At 38.6% G+C, this 16,283-nt stretch overlaps 1 protein-coding gene across 2 annotated transcripts in view; it reads left to right on the top strand.

Annotated features, from left to right (window-relative positions):
* The window catches only part of st8sia6 (ST8 alpha-N-acetyl-neuraminide alpha-2,8-sialyltransferase 6), a 72,719-nt gene that overhangs the window by 38,626 nt on the left and 17,810 nt on the right, over positions 1-16,283 (top strand). The window contains exon 1 of one of the 2 annotated variants that reach the window (XM_062050067.1): positions 14,863-15,360. The exons of the other annotated variant lie outside the window; for it this stretch is intronic. Within the exon in view, the coding sequence (XP_061906051.1) occupies positions 15,188-15,360 (173 nt within the window). The 5' untranslated portion in view covers positions 14,863-15,187. Of the gene's footprint in view, positions 1-14,862; positions 15,361-16,283 lie in introns of those variants that run through there. 2 annotated transcript variants of the gene reach the window in all.

Below are 16,283 nucleotides of genomic sequence, written 5' to 3'. Positions count from 1 at the left end.
TCCTGGAGCATTCAAAGTTCCTAAGAGGCCAAGTCCAACTCCTGAAAAACAACCCCACACCATAATTCCTCCTCCACCAAATTTCACACTCGGACACAATGCAGTCCGAAATGTACTGTTCTCCTGGCAACCTCCGAACCCAGACTCGTCCATCAGATTGCCAGATGGAAAAGCGTGATTCATCACTCCAGAAAACGCATCTCCACTGCTCCACTATAGTCCATTGGCGACGTGCTTTACACCACTGCATCCGACGCTTTGCATTGGACTTGGTGACGTATGGCTTAGATGTAGCTGCTCGGCCATGGAAACCCAGTCCATGAAGCTCTCTGCATACTGTACGTGGGCTAATTGGAAGGTCACATGATGTTTCCAGCTCTGTAGCAACTGTCTGTGCAGAATGTCGGCGACCTCTTTGCACTATGCGCTTCAGCATCCGCTGACCCCTCTATGTGGCTTCGTGGCCGAGTTGCTGTTGTTCCCAAATTCTTCCATTTTCTTATAATAAACCCGACAGTTGACTTGGCAATATTTAGGAGCGAGGACATTTCACAACTGGATTTGTTGCACAGGTGGCATTGTTCCACGCTGGAAATCACTGAGCTCCTGAGAGCGGCCCATTCTTTCACAAATGTTTGTAGAAACAGTCTCCATGTCTAAGTGCTTGATTTTATACACCTGTGGCCGGGCCAAGTGATTAGGACACCTGATTCTGATCATTTGGATGTGTGGCCAAATACTTTTGGTAATATAGTGTATATTAGATACTTTGCCAATGTAATTTGTTTGAAAGACATCATTGGTTGTCTCTCTCTCCTTGTCCACAAACGGGGTATTATAGGATTACACAATTATAACTAGAGATGTCCGATATTATCGGCCGATAAATGCTTTAAAATGTAATATCGGAAATGATCGGTATCGTGTTTTTGTATTATCGGTATGTTTTTTTTTAAAAAACACTTACAATTAGTGCACCAACCCAAAAAACCTCCCTCCCCCATTTACACTCATTCACACAAAAGGGTTGTTTCTTTCTGTTATTAATATTCTGGTTCCTACATTACATATCAATATATATCAATACAGTCTGCAAGGGATACAGTCCGTAAGCACACGTGATTGTGCGTGCTGCTGGTCCACTAATAGTACTAACCTTTAACAGTTAATTTTACTCATTTTCATTCATTACTAGTTTCTATGTAACTGTTTTTATATTGTTTTACTTTCTTTTTCATTCAAGAAAATGTTTTTAATTTTTTATCTTATTTTATTTATTTATTTTTTAAAAAAAAGGACCTTATCTTCACCATACCTGGTTGTCCAAATTAGGCATAATAATGTGTTAATTCCACAACTGTATATATCGGTATCGGTAATTAAGAGTTGGACAATATCGGAATATCGGATATCGGCAAAAAGTCATCATCGGACATCCCTAATTATAACTTTATTGAATTGTTGCAGTAGTAGTAGCATAGTGCTACTTTTTATTTTCAGTCAAAAAGTCCAATTGGACTTTGTGTCCCATTCAGTGTGTGGAAAAGCTGCCTAATAATTTTAAACACTTCGACATGGAATGTTGATTTTTTTAGGCCACCCCGCATTCCACAAACAGGCACCAGCAGATACGTCTCACCCAAACCAGCGCTCTGCTCTTCATTGCTTGAAGGAACATCATTTGTCTTATTGTGTGCACGTCAAGACTGTCATTCCTCAAATGTCACATTTGTTGACAAAATACGTCAACCCCGCTGTGATGTGCGTTTGTCGTCCGGCGGACGTGTCACAAAGCAAGTTAAGTTTAGGGATTCTTTTGTTTGTGCTGCAGTAAAAAGTGCAGCTTTTGTTGTAAGAAAATCATCTATTTTATGGTCCTCCCCTGAGAGCTATTAGACTTGCATGTGGTTTTTTTTTCCTTCTCCAGTTTCCTGTTTGTCAGAGCAGTAAATGTGTGTTGCTCATCATTTTACTTCGCCATTGGCTTTTTATGCATGAGCATTGAGGAAGTGCAAGTTCCCGAAATTGGAGAAAACATGAAAAAACATCGTTTTGTGACTTGCCTTACTTCCTTATTGTTACTTGAGCAAAGCCAATTGTGATCTGCGATGCTACTCGTCTCATCGCGATAGAGATCACTTTTTTATTTGCCCACCAGCTTCATGGAATTTGTATCTTCACTGCTCGGCTGATGAACTACTTGCCAACTGTAGATTTTTTCTCTGCTGCACAGACAGGAAGTGATATACACACAATGCTGTGCAGGCGATGGTGCACAAACCACAGATAACATCTGGGTTGACAAAGACCTCCTTCTGTCTGTCCCTCAGTCCATCCCATGATGTCACACCCAGAAACTTGTAGCAGACTTCCTGTGCAGAATGGGTGGTTGGTTGACTTTTAATCTGAGCACGTACGCAGTTTCGCAATGATTCATCACATCTTGTACATATTTTCTTTACATGTCCAAAAAGGAGTAGGAAGAAGCAAATCGTATCTAATCCCACGCCTTTACTACTACTAACACATCAATTAATTCTAAAATACAACAGTTCTCTGAATAAATAGTGAAGTCAGTTATGATTCACTGAATGAAATGAATAATATCCTATTTTCAATCAATTCAAGACGTTTATTATAATCCTTCTTCCTTGTACTTTATGAAAACATGTGGTTTGAATAGTCTCTTAAGACGGATCATGTTAGTACATTGTGTGACTTCTTTGCTTAATCCATTCCATGAAGAATTTTGGTGGTGTGAGTAGAGACAGAAACTCATAAAACATTCAGTTTTACATTGAATGCGGAGTTACGGTGTTTACTTGGCTAAAGATTGTACTCAAAAGGGATGCACGCTCAGGGAGACACAATTACATGTCCATATTCCTTGTTACACACATGCAGGAATTGCATGAATTCCAGGGGGTTGCGTGTCTTGTCAGGACATTGGCTCAAATTTGAGAGCAAGCTGCTATCCACAGTGTTGAGTTGAGTCTGTGTTTGTTACATCACAATTTCCAGTTTCTCTATTCAACATGTTCGAAAAGGAGTAGGAAGAAGCATAGCTTAGTTAATCCTACCCCTTTTCCTTTACATAGCAGTTGCTAAAACTTTTGTTCACTTCCTGTTCTCAATTCATTCCCAATATACTCCATAGGTAATAACAATAAAAATAAATAAATAAATAAATAGTAATTGGTGAAGTAAGTTATATTTCATATGGTGAGATGAGTAAGATGATCTTGAAAATGAATGGAGGGATGAGATAAATTCAGAAAGTTTATCATGGTTCTTCTTCTTTTTACTTTGTAAACACAAGTTTGAAGAGTTTCTTGAAGTGGATCATGTAAGTACATTGTTTGATTTCTTTGCTTAATGTTTGCCGTAAGATGGACGTAAGATCGATGTATGTTTGACGTAAGATCGATGTATGTTTAACGTAAGATCGACGGAAAATCGATTTATGTTCGACGTAAGATCGATGTATGTTTGACATAAGATCGATGTATGTTTGACATAAGATCGATGTTTGTTTGACGTAAGATCGATGTATGTTTAACGTAAGATTGACGGAAGATCGATTTATGTTTGACATAAGATCGATGTATGTTTAACGTAAGATCGACGGAAGATCGATTTATGTTTGACATAAGATAGATGTATGTTTAACGTAAGATCGATGGAAGATCGATGTATGTTTGACGTAAGATCGATGTATGTTTGACATAAGATCGATGTATGTTTGACGTAAGATTGATGTATGTTTAACGTAAGATCGATGGAAGATCGATGTATGTTTGACATAAGATCGATGTATGTTTAATGGAAGATTGATGGAAGATCGATGTATGTTTGACGTAAGATCGATGTATGTTTAACATAAGATCGACGGAAGATCGATTTATGTTTGACATAAGATCGATGTATGTTTGACATAAGATCGATGTATGTTTGACGTAAGATCGATGTATGTTTACCGTAAGATCGGCGGAAGATCGATTTATGTTTGACGTAAGATCGATGTATGTTTGACATAAGATCGATGTATGTTTGACGTAAGATCAATGTATGTTTGACGTAAGATCAATGTATGTTTAACGTAAGATCGATTTATGTTTGACGTAAGATCGATGTATGTTTGACATAAGATCGATGTATGTTTGACGTAAGATCGATGTATGATCGACGTAAGATCGACGTAAGATCGATTTATGTTTGACGTAAGATCGATGTATGATCGAAGTAAGATCGACGTAAGTTTGACGTAAGATCGACGTAAGTTTGACGTAAGTTTGACGTAAGATGAAAGTAAGTTTGACGTAAGATCGACGTATGTTTGACCTAAGATCGATGTATGTTTGATGTAAGATCGACGTATGTTTGACCTAAGATCGATGTATGTTTGATGCAAGTTTGACGTATGTTTGACGTAAGATCGACGTATGATTGATGTATGTATAACGTAAGAACGATGTATTTTTGACATAAGATCGACATATGTTTGACGTAGGATCGACGTAAGATGCATAGGCAATTTGAAGACAATCAAGTAGATTATCATTGGAGGACTGCAGGAAAAGGAATGGCTAAACATGCTTCGCACACACCAGGGCTGTGCGATGATATGATTGTGATTGTTGATCACGACTAATTTGAGTTTGATCCCGGTTATTAGCTGTTAGCATATTTCCTCTATGAAACTTGGCAGATTTGTCAGTTAGAAGTAACCGCAGTAGTAAACAGTAGGGAAGCAACGATGCTTGGCGTAATCCTGCACGGAACAATCCACCTTTATTTACCGTGATCCTGTGTGTGTGTCTGTGAATGCGTGTGTGTTTGTGTACGTTTGTGTGGAAGTGTGTCCGTTCCACCATCCCGAAAGTCAGTCTCCTCACGACGTAATTAATGTTCAATCAGCTTTGTGCCTTTTCTCCCTTTCACAGCTGGAAGCGCAGCCCAGGGGAACAAAATAATGAAATGTGTTAAACACTAGCATAGAAGTTGAAACAACATTTAAAAGGTGCAGCGACTCTAGTGACAGACTTACACACTCACTAATTTCATCAGAAAAGGCATTTCTATAGCTAAGTATTTTTAATCAGACTTTTTGTTTATGTGTCTGCAAAGATTCCACTCGGATATTTGAGACATTTGTGATTAAGGGCTACTGTATATAAGTAAACTTTGATTGATTGATATAACATGTACTAAAAAAAATTATTGTCTTTTGTTTGTTTGTGGGTAAAAAAACAAAAACATTTAGTTCCTGAAATAATCATTAAACTTATTTTATGTGTTCGCACACATTATTTTACAGTAGCTCAAATTCAAACTGCACTTTAAAGTTTTTTCATTCCATATAAATACAGAATTTTGAGTTTTAAAACCTCTACAATGTGGGTCACCACGTGTTTACCAAAGCACTGGTGGGAAGCACTGATGTATACAAGTAATTAAAGAGTACAAATATAAATTAACCATTACAAAGTGATGTTTAGTAAATAGTAATCTCAAATAAAATTCTTAATATATTCACTACACCAATTATTGTGGATTAGCTACGATCAAAGTATTGGACAGGACGTCAGAAATGTGTACCGTAATTTCCGGACTATAAGCCGCCACTTTTTCCCCTCGTTCTGGTCCCTGCGGCTTATACAAGGGTGCGGCTTATTTACGGCCTGTTGTTCTCCGACACCGACGAAGAGGATTTCGGTGGTTTTAGTACGCAGGAGGAAGACGATGACACAATGATTAAAGACTGACTTTTCATATACCGGTAGGCTGGTTATTTTGATAACGTACAGGCGAGCACTTTGTATTACTTTGCACCGTTGTATTATTTGTACTCTGCACGAATGCTGTTCGCCATGTCAAAGATGTGAAAGTTTGATTGAATGATTGAAAGATTTATTGTTAATAAATGGGATGCTTTGCGTTCCCAAACAGTCATCTCTGTCCCGACAATCCCCTCCGTGGTAGCAGGAACCCCTATATACTACGGTAATTACACATCAAAACCCTGCGGCTTATAGTCGGGTGCGGCTTATATATGGAGCAATCTGTATTTTCCCCTAAATTTAGCTGGTGCGGCTTATAGTCAGGTGCGGCTTATAGTCCGGAAATTACGGTAAATAAAGTGGTACTTTATATAAGAAAACAATGGGCATATAAAACGGTAAAAAAATTATCTTTGTATCTTGTTATCATCTGCCATTCATTCACCCGTAGGCTAGTAATGCTTAATCTCAACAACCTCAATGCACCTGCTCCCGGTCTTTCTAACATCCAGTTTGACCCAATGAATTGTGGAGCATGCAGTTTTTTAGTTAACCTTTTGTTAGGCTATGAAGTAGAAAACAACTCACTTCAGTGTCAGTGTTTCTCAAATAATCAATATCAAATACATGTATAAATGAAATCAATTCCTTTTTAACTCTTTTTAACTGTAAATAATATAGATGAATTAATCAGCAATTAAATCAAGTATGCAAATTATGAATTATCATCACACATGAACTATATAACCCATAAGTTACAACAATTATACTTTGTTTACTGCAAAAGGTTTGTGATGACTAGCAAAAAAAACAAAATACATTTTGAGAGGTAAAAAAGTTGTTCTCATTACCCTCACAAAACGTACCGAAAAAGAAGCAAAACCACGGCCCTAAAACCAGGTACGGATCGTAGCGTGGGTTACCTGTACTGTTTAACCTTTAATAGGCACAATTATAGATATGAACAAAATGACAGTTGTCAGCTGTTAGCATATATTATCTCAATCAAACTTGGTGGAAATGTTTGTTACAAGATACTGCAGTAGTGATCAGTAGGGATGCGGTACTCTGTGTAATCCTGCACGGGACAATCCGCTTTAATAAAAGTACAAATAAATTGTGATATTAATCGAGATCGGATGATATGAAAAAATTAATTGTGATGATTTTTTTTGCCATATCCCCCAGCCCTAACACACACACACACACACACACACACACACACACACACACACACACACACACACACACACACACACACACACACACACACACACTGAGTGTGTGTACATTTCAATAAGTTAATTATTATATATATATATATATATATATATATATATATATATATATATATATATATATATATATATATATATATATATATAATATATATATATATACACACAATATATTATAAAAAACTTACATCGTGATACAGTTTTCAGCCGTATCGGCCAGCCCTACAAAATCTTTTTGGGTGGTTTTTGTTATTACTTACAAAGACGGAGAGTAATTCTCTGGATAAAAGGAAGGCTTTGAAAGCAAACCCCAAATAATTTAAATTGGAGCCAATTGTAGTTTTTAGTTGTGTTTACGTATTAAGCACTTACCACTTTATCTTGTTGAAAATATAGTATGTAACGTTTAATACCACAAATGTAATACATCATCTAATTTAAAACAACACTAGCAAATTCTATATTTAATAAGATAAGCTTTATAAAATGCGTTATTTTGTTTACTTAAGTTACTTGCTCTAAAACATTTTCTGTTTTGTGGATCAGATTGTTGATCAAATTGTTGTTACTTATGTTAAGTGTGTTATTTTTGAATTTGTTTTGGTACAAAAATTGCAGAAAAAATTGAAGTTCTTAAAATACTTTCACATAAACAACAAAAAGTGTGAATTTTTTTGTAATGGTGGGGGACCTCAAAATAAAATGTTGCTTTGAAAAGGGTTTTAAGCCCTCTTTTCAAAACAGGTAACTGTTTACAAACACTCTTACTGGCTGCTGATGTATATGTGCAGCTAATAAATTTTAAAAAATAAAATAAAAATTATACATTTTGAATACATTCCGTATCGTAATAAAAAATATTTGCGATTCAGATGCTGTTTTACCCGCAACCCAAGAGATAAATCTAGGGTTTCAATGTTTGTTGAAACTATTTCAGGCTGTGCTTTTTTTCAAGTGCAACAACTTTTGTGAATGTAACATTTGGAGAATACGGGAATCGACCTTGCTAGCTCTTGCATGCTAAGCGAGCGCTCTACAATTTCAGATCTGTTGAAACTGGTGTTGTCCCGATATCCAATATTTTGGTACCGGTACCAAAATTATTTTAATACTTTTCGGTACTTTTCTAAATAAATGGGACCACAAATTTTTTTATTATTGGCTTAATTTAACAAAAAATCTTAGGGTACATTAAACATATGTTTCTTATTGCAAGTTTGTCCTTAAATAAAATAGTGAACATACGAGACAACTTGTCTATTAGTAGTAAGTAAACCAACAAAGGCTCCTAATTAGTCTGCTGACGTATGCAGTAAAATATTGTGTCATTTTCCATTCTATTATTTTGTCAAAATTATTAAGGACAAATGGTAGAAAATGTATTATTAATTTACTTGTTCATTTACTGTTAATATCTGCTTACTTTCTCTTTTAACATGTTCTATCTACACTTCTGTTAAAATGTAATAATCACTTATTCTTCTGTTGTTTGGATACTTTACATTCGTTTTGGAGGATACCACAAATTCGGGTATAAATCCGATACCAAGTCGTTATAGGATCATACATACATTGGTGGCGGACCGGTACTTTTCAGAGGCGGTATAGTACTGAATATGATTCATTAGTATCGCGGTACTATACAAATACCGGTATACCATACAACCCTAGTTCAAACTAAAAAACACCTCAGAGACGTAGACCTCCATCATAATGGACCTCATGCGGGGGCCACATGCGGCCCGTTAAGCTTTTCAATCTGGCCCGCCGGACATTCCCAAATATTTTTTTTTAGATGTTTAAGATGGAAAGTGTAGCTGCCATTATGATGTGCAGTGATGTTTTCTAATGACCGTAAGCCTTCAACTATACAAAGTATTTCAATGGTTGGAATCTGCACTTTTGGATGATATACCAGTTACTATGGTAATCTGATTAGTTACTATGGTAATCTAATTAGTTACTATGGTCATGTAATTAGTTACTATGGTAATCGACGTCACAGCAGCTCAGACGAGGCACCAAGCAGTGTGGGTGGGAAGCGTTTCCACAGACGCGGAAGGAGATTTTCACAACAAAGTTCTAAAGCTTAGTGATATATCAGATATATCAGATTGTAGGTGGGTTTATTTTGTACCCTTCGCGTTCATATTTAACTGTTTGTTGCATTTTTGTTGCGTTTCACTTGATTGTAAAATATGTCGATCGAAAGGGGGTGTGACATTCATATTTTGTCAATATTCAGTGTTTTATCGTTCATATAAACATTTACAATTCCATTACGTTTTTTTAAGGCGGTCTGTCATGAAGTTTTTAGCATTCAATCAGACATTATTGTGAGGTTTTGTATTAGTGTTCCTAAAAATACATATACCGGCCCCCAGACAAATTGTTTTCTCTAAATGTGGCCCCCCAGGCCTGGATTAGGGGTATACGGTATAGTACCGCGATACGAATGAATCATATTCAGTACTATACCACCTCTAAAAAGTACCGTCGATACTACTATGACTACATCGATATTTTTTGGCATCACAACATCTTCTTTTGTTTTTAAAAAATGTATATTATGTTTATAAACTCGGAAATATGTCCCTGGACACATGACGACTTTGAATATGACCAATGTATGATCCTGTAATGACTTGGTATCGGATTGATGCCTAAATGTGTGGTATCATCCAAAACTAATGTAAAGCATCCAAACAACAGAAGAATAAGTGATTATTACATTTTAACAGAAGTGTAGATAGAACATGTTAAAAAAGAAAGTAAGCAGATATTAACAGTAAATGAACAAGTGGATTCATAATTCATTTTCTACCACTTGTCCTTAATAATTTTGACAAAATAATAGAATATGTTACTGCATATGTCAGCAGACTAATTAGGAGCCTTTGTTTACTTACCACTTAAAGTTGTCTTGTATGTTCACTATTTTATTTAAGGACAAACTTGCAATAAGAAACATATGTTTAATGTACCCGAAGATTTGTTGTTAAAATAAAGCCAATAATGCATTTTTTTTGTGGTCCCCTTTATTTAGAAAAGTACCGAAAAGTATCAAATTGATTTTGGTACCGGTACCAAAATATTGGTATCGGGACAACACGAGTAGAGTCCCTGGTTCGAGTCCAGGGCTGGACTGAGTGAAAAATCCCTGTAACACTGCAGCGCACCATCACGGAGTACTTACAAGCAGACAGAAAAGGGAGATCGGACGCATTTTGGCTGAAAAACTAACGATAAAGGTGAAGTTATAACACTGAAACTCCCTCAGGAAGAGGTACTTTAAAACATGGCTAGGTAGCTAGCAGCTAAAGTCCAACCCTAGTCGGCAGTGTTTTAGCTAATTATAAATCACTAATTCTCGCCTCCATGGCGACAAATAAAGTAAGTTTTTCGCTAAGTAGAATCACAGCTCACCCGGACATTTGAAAGTTCTCTTGATGCTGAGATGTGTTGTATCCGAAATAGCTGCAATCTCTCGTTGCCTTCTCTTAAGGCAGTGGTTTTCAACCACTGTGCCGCGGCACACTAGTGTGCCGTGAGATACAGTCTGGTGTGCCGTGGGAGATTATGTCATTTCACCTATTTGGGTTAAAAATATTTTATGCAAACCAGTAATTATAATCTGCAAATGATGTGTTGTTGTTGAGTGTCTGTACTGTCTAGAGCTCGGCAGAGTAACCGTGTAATACTCTTCTAAATCAGTAGGTGGCAGCCGGTAGCTAATTGCTTCGTAGATGTCGGAAACAGCAGAAGGCAGTGTGCAGGTAAAAAGGTGTCTAATGCTTAAACCAAAACTAAACAAAAGGTGAGTGCCCCTAAGAAAAGGCATTGAAGCTTAGGGAAGGCTACGCAGAACGAAACTAATATTGAACTGGCTACAAAGTAAACAAAAACAAAATGCTGGACGACAGCAAAGACTTACTGTGGAGCAAAGATGGCGTCCACAAAGTACATCCGAACATGACATGACAATCAACAATGTCCCCACAAAGAAGGATAAAAAACAACTGAAATATTCTTGATTGCTAAAACAAAGTAGAAATATCGCTCAAAGGAAGACATGAAACTGCTACAGTAAAATGCCAAAAAAAGAGAAAAAGCCACCAAAATAGGAGCACAAGACAAGAACTAAAACACTACACACAGGAAAACAGCAAACAACTCAAAATAAGTCAGGGCGTGATGTGACAGGTGGTGACAGTACACCTACTTTGAGACAAGAGCTATAGTGATGCATGCTTGGTTATGCTTTAAATTCATATCCAACAATTGCGACGACGACTTTTTACTGACAACTGAGTTTTGTTTTTGAATGATTTCTGCTGGTGGTGTGCCTCCGCATTTTTCCAACGCAAAAAATGGGCCTCGGCTCAAAAAAGGTTGAAAAACACTGTCTTAAGATATTGATTTGTGATTTCCAAAAGTGCCTGTACATGTACAAGAAGGAGAAACACAGGCATGTCTGGATGATCCGCCTCCATCTTTGTTATGAAGCTGGCTGTGGAGCGTTCTTTCTGATGTCTCTTCCTGTGTGGGGCGCGGTCTTTCTGGCGTCACTTCCTCTCCGAACTCACTTTGTAAACGATCAATGAGTCCATACAAAGCTGAGTGCCGGAGAGTCAAGAAATACACGGCGCACTTAGCCGCGTAAAAATTTGTCCGAGGAGGGGGACCTTAAACGATGGTTTAGTGTGGCTGAAACGGGGCTTAGGCTAAACAATTATTCGTTTAAGGGGTTAAATGACTCAGTGTAAACAAATGCAACCAATGTCTGGTTGTGATTAGCTACCAGCTGGCACGGAGGTTCTTTTGCATGAGGGTTGGGGGGATCTGTCTCTCTCAGCATGTCAGGCACATTATGAAAATGGGGGTTTTCCTATAAAATACTACATTGCAAAGGTTTAAAAGCCTACTGAAACCCACTACTACCGACCACGCAGTCTGATAGTTTATATATCAATGATGAAATCTTAACATTGCAACACATGCCAATACGGCCGGGTTAGATTAGTAAAGTGCAATTTTAAATTTCCCGCGAAATATCCTCCTGAAAACGTCTCGGTATGATGACGTTTGCGCGTGACATCACGGATTGTGCGGACATATTGGGACACCATTGTGGCCAGCTATTAAGTCGTCTGTTTTCATCGCAAAATTCCTCAGTATTCTGGACATCTGTGTTGGTGAATCTTTTGCAATTTGTTTAATGAACAATGAAGACAGCAAAGAAGAAAGCTGTAGGTGGGAAGCGGTGTATTAGTGGCCGGCTGCAGCAACACAACCAGGAGGACTTTAAGTTGGATACGCGCTACCGTGAGTACGCAGCTTTGGCTTCCAAACATTTGATCGCTTGCCCGTACGTGCGTGCCGCTATGTGCATGTCACGTACGTAACTTTGGGGAAATATATGTGCTGTATGAACTTTACGGAGGTGAACGGTACTTTGGGCTGTTGGATTGAGTGTGTTGTGCAGGTGTTTGAGTTGTATTGGTGGGTTGTATGGACGGGAGGGGGGAGGTGTTTGTTATGCGCGATTAATTTGTGGCATATTAAATACAAGCCTGGTTGTGTTGTGACTAATAGAGTATATATATGTCTTGTGTTTATTTACTGTTTTAGTCATTCCCAGCTGAATATCAGGTCCCACCCGCCTCTCACAGCATCTTCCCTATCTGAATCGCTTCCACTGCCCTCTAATCCTTCACTCTCACTTTCCTCATCCACGAATCTTTCATCCTCGCTCAAATTAATGGGGTAATCGTCGCTTTCTCGGTCCGAAACGCTCTCGCTGCTGCTGGCCATGATTGTAAACAATGTGCAGATGTGAGGAGCTTCACAACCTGTGACGTCACGCTACTTCCGGTACAGGCAAGGCTTTTTTATCAACGACCAAAAGTAGCGAACTTTATCGTCGATGTTCTCTACTAAATCCTTTCAGCAAAAATATGGCAATATCGCAAAATGATCAAGTATGACACATAGAATGGACCTGCTATCCCCGTTTTAATAAGAACATTTCATTTCAGTAGGCCTTTAAAGGCCTACTGAAACCCACTACTACCGACCACGCAGTCTGATAGTTTATATATCAATGATGAAATCTTAACATTATAACACATGCCAATACGGCCGGGTTAACTTATAAAGTGACATTTTAAATTTGCCGCTAAACTTCCGGTTCGAAACGCCTCTGAGGATGACGTATGCGCGTGACGTAGACCGGCGAACACGGGTATGCCTTCCACATTGAAGCCAATACGAAAAAGCTCTGTTTTCATTTCATAATTCCACAGTATTCTGGACATCTGTGTTCGTGAATCTGTTTCAATCATGTTCATTGCATTATGGAGAAGGAAGCTGAGCAAGCAAAGAAGAAAGTTGTCGGTGCGAAATGGACGTATTTTTCGAACGTAGTCAGCCACAACAGTACACAGCCGGCGCTTCTTTGTTTACATTCCCGAAAGATGCAGTCAAGATGGAAGAACTCGGATAACAGAGACTCTAACCAGGAGGACTTTTGACTTCGATACACAGACGCCTGTAGAGAACGGGGACAACACAGACTCTAACCAGGATTACTTTGATTTGGATGACAAAGACGCAGACGTGCTACTGTGAGTATGCAGCTTTGGCTTCTAAACATTTGATCGCTTGACCGTATGTGCGCAACTTTTTTTTGCGTATGTACGTAACTTTTTAAAAATATATAAGCTTTATGAACCTTGGGTTAGGTGAACGGTCTTTTGGGCTGAGTGATTGTGTGTGTTGATCAGGTGTTTGAATTGTATTAGCGTGTTCTATGGAGCTAGGAGCTAGCATAGGAGCTAGGAGCTAGCATAACACGTACCGTACCGTACGTGCGCGTCACGTACGTAACTTTTTAAAAAATATATAAGCTTTATGAACCTTGGGTTAGGTGAACGGTCTTTTGGGCTGAGTGATTGTGTGTGTTGATCAGGTGTTTGAATTGTATTGGCGTGTTCTATGGAGCTAGGAGCTAGCAGAGGAGCTAGGAGCTAGCATAACAAACACGCAGGTGTTTTTATACAGGATTAATTTGTGGCATGTTACATATAAGCCTGGTTGTGTTGTGGCTAATAGAGTATATATATGTCTTGTGTTTATTTACTGTTGTAGTCATTCCCAGCTGAATATCAGGTCACCCCCGGCTCTCACAGCATCTTCCCTATCTGAATAGCTTCAACTCCCCACTAGTCCTTCACTTGCACTTTACTCATCCACAAATCTTTCATCCTCGCTCAAATTAATGGGGAAATTGTCGCTTTCTCGGTCCGAATCTCTCTCACTTCATGCGGCCATCATTGTAAACAATAGGGAACTTTGCGTATATGTTCAACTGACTACGTCACGCTACTTCCGGTAGGGGCAAGCCTTTTTTTTATCAGATACCAAAAGTTGCAATCTTTATCGTCGTTGTTCTCTACTAAATCCTTTCAGCAAAAATATGGCAATATCGCGAAATGATCAAGTATGACACATAGAATGGACCTGCTATCCCCGTTTAAATAAGAACATTTCATTTCAGTAGGCCTTTAAATAAGTGGCCCCCACTCATGGCGCATGAACAGGGGATTTTTTTTGTCTATCAAAGTTGCGCTTCTTCTTTTCTGACGAGCTCTCGTTTCTGCTCAACCACCCACCCACCACCACCATACACACACACACACACATTTTGATTTGGCCCAGCCCCTTACAGGTCCTCACCGGCAGGATTTAGCACAGGGTAAATTTGGGTGGTGTGCGTTAACACTCTTAACCTTGAATGAGGTGCTCCTAACCTGCTCCAACCCTCTTAGCAAAATATTTCCCCCGGAGGCTAAATCAGTCCAGGCCACTCATGTTACCGCCTCCTTCTGTTGCCAAGGGGAGAGTGCAGAAGGACTCGTGGGGGAATATGGACCAAGACAGGAGGGCGGGGGAGGCTGATTTTTGTTTAGAAGGCGGAGACCCGCGGCAGCATTAAGCTTTGGGACGACAGCCCACGGGGCAGGATTGGGATTTCTGTGACCAAGCACGAGAGCACTTCCACAGCATGGGTCAGAAATAAAATAACAGAAGGTGAAGAAGAGGAAGTTGGATGAGATCAAGGGCTGAGGGCGGGGTTAAAGCCGAGAGACAAGCAGAACATGATAGCACATGGATATTACCCGTCAGGAGGTGTGTTACCCTGAAACACGAGCGCCGGTGGCAAAAGTGAACCGAGGCAAAGAGGCCGGGAGCATGAGTTCAGGCTTCTCCTTCATGATTACACTCCTCTGCGTGGGGAGCCTGCTGTCCACCGTCACCTGGTTCATGGTTGACGATGACAGGTATGTGTATTCATTCTTTACTCGCTGCCTTACATCTCCACCAATAGTCCTCAAAACATGGGTTAAGATCTCGTGCGAGTGCATGGGTCACTAGCATTTGACAGAACAGAACCAAACCAAACCCATCTAGTCGGGTTTGGTTTGGCCTTTGTTGTTAATCTCGCTAACCGTCCAAAGAAGAAACTCATTATATCCACCTAAAAACAGTGCACTGCAAAAACTGAAATCTAAGTAAGATTAAATATCTCAAATAAGGGTGATATTTGCTTATTTTTGTGTCTGATAAGATAATTCTTCTCACTAAGCAGATTTTATGTTAGAGTGTTTTACTTGTTTTAAGTATTTTGGTCCTAAATGATCTCAGTAATATATTACAGCTTGTTGCTGAGATATTATGACCTAAATTAAGTAAAACATGCTTGAAACTAGAATATCAACTGTTGCAAAGCTGTGTCATCAACACTCACAAGTATAAAACTGCTTTTTCAAAGTAAGGATTTCTTATTTCAAACATGAAATAAAAACTCATGACTTTGACACAATTGTGTCTCATAATTAAAACAGATGACAGCCAAATGGACTTTGCTGTTTCATTTTCAATGAAACAATAGAAAATACGTACTCATATAGTAGTGCAGTTGGCACAGTACAGCAAACTGACAGTTAATATTTAAACATTTAACATTTGACATTTCAAACAATTTTGAACAGAAATAGTTCATGCACATTCAGGTAAATTCTTCAAAATTACAATAAAAACAAATCTGGTCGGACGCCGGGCTGTAAATATATACACTACCGTTCAAAAGTTTCGGGTCACCCAAACAATTTTGTGGAATAACCTTCATTTCTAAGAACAAGAATAGACTGTGGAGTTTCAGATGAAAGTTCTCTTTTTCTGGCCATTTTGAGCGTTTAATTGA

This window comes from Entelurus aequoreus, linkage group LG06 (assembly GCF_033978785.1).
Source record: "Entelurus aequoreus isolate RoL-2023_Sb linkage group LG06, RoL_Eaeq_v1.1, whole genome shotgun sequence".
Taxonomy (NCBI): domain Eukaryota; kingdom Metazoa; phylum Chordata; class Actinopteri; order Syngnathiformes; family Syngnathidae; genus Entelurus; species Entelurus aequoreus.
The sequence above is the reverse complement of the archived record's forward strand: the minus strand, read 5'-3'. Positions and strand labels throughout refer to the sequence as shown.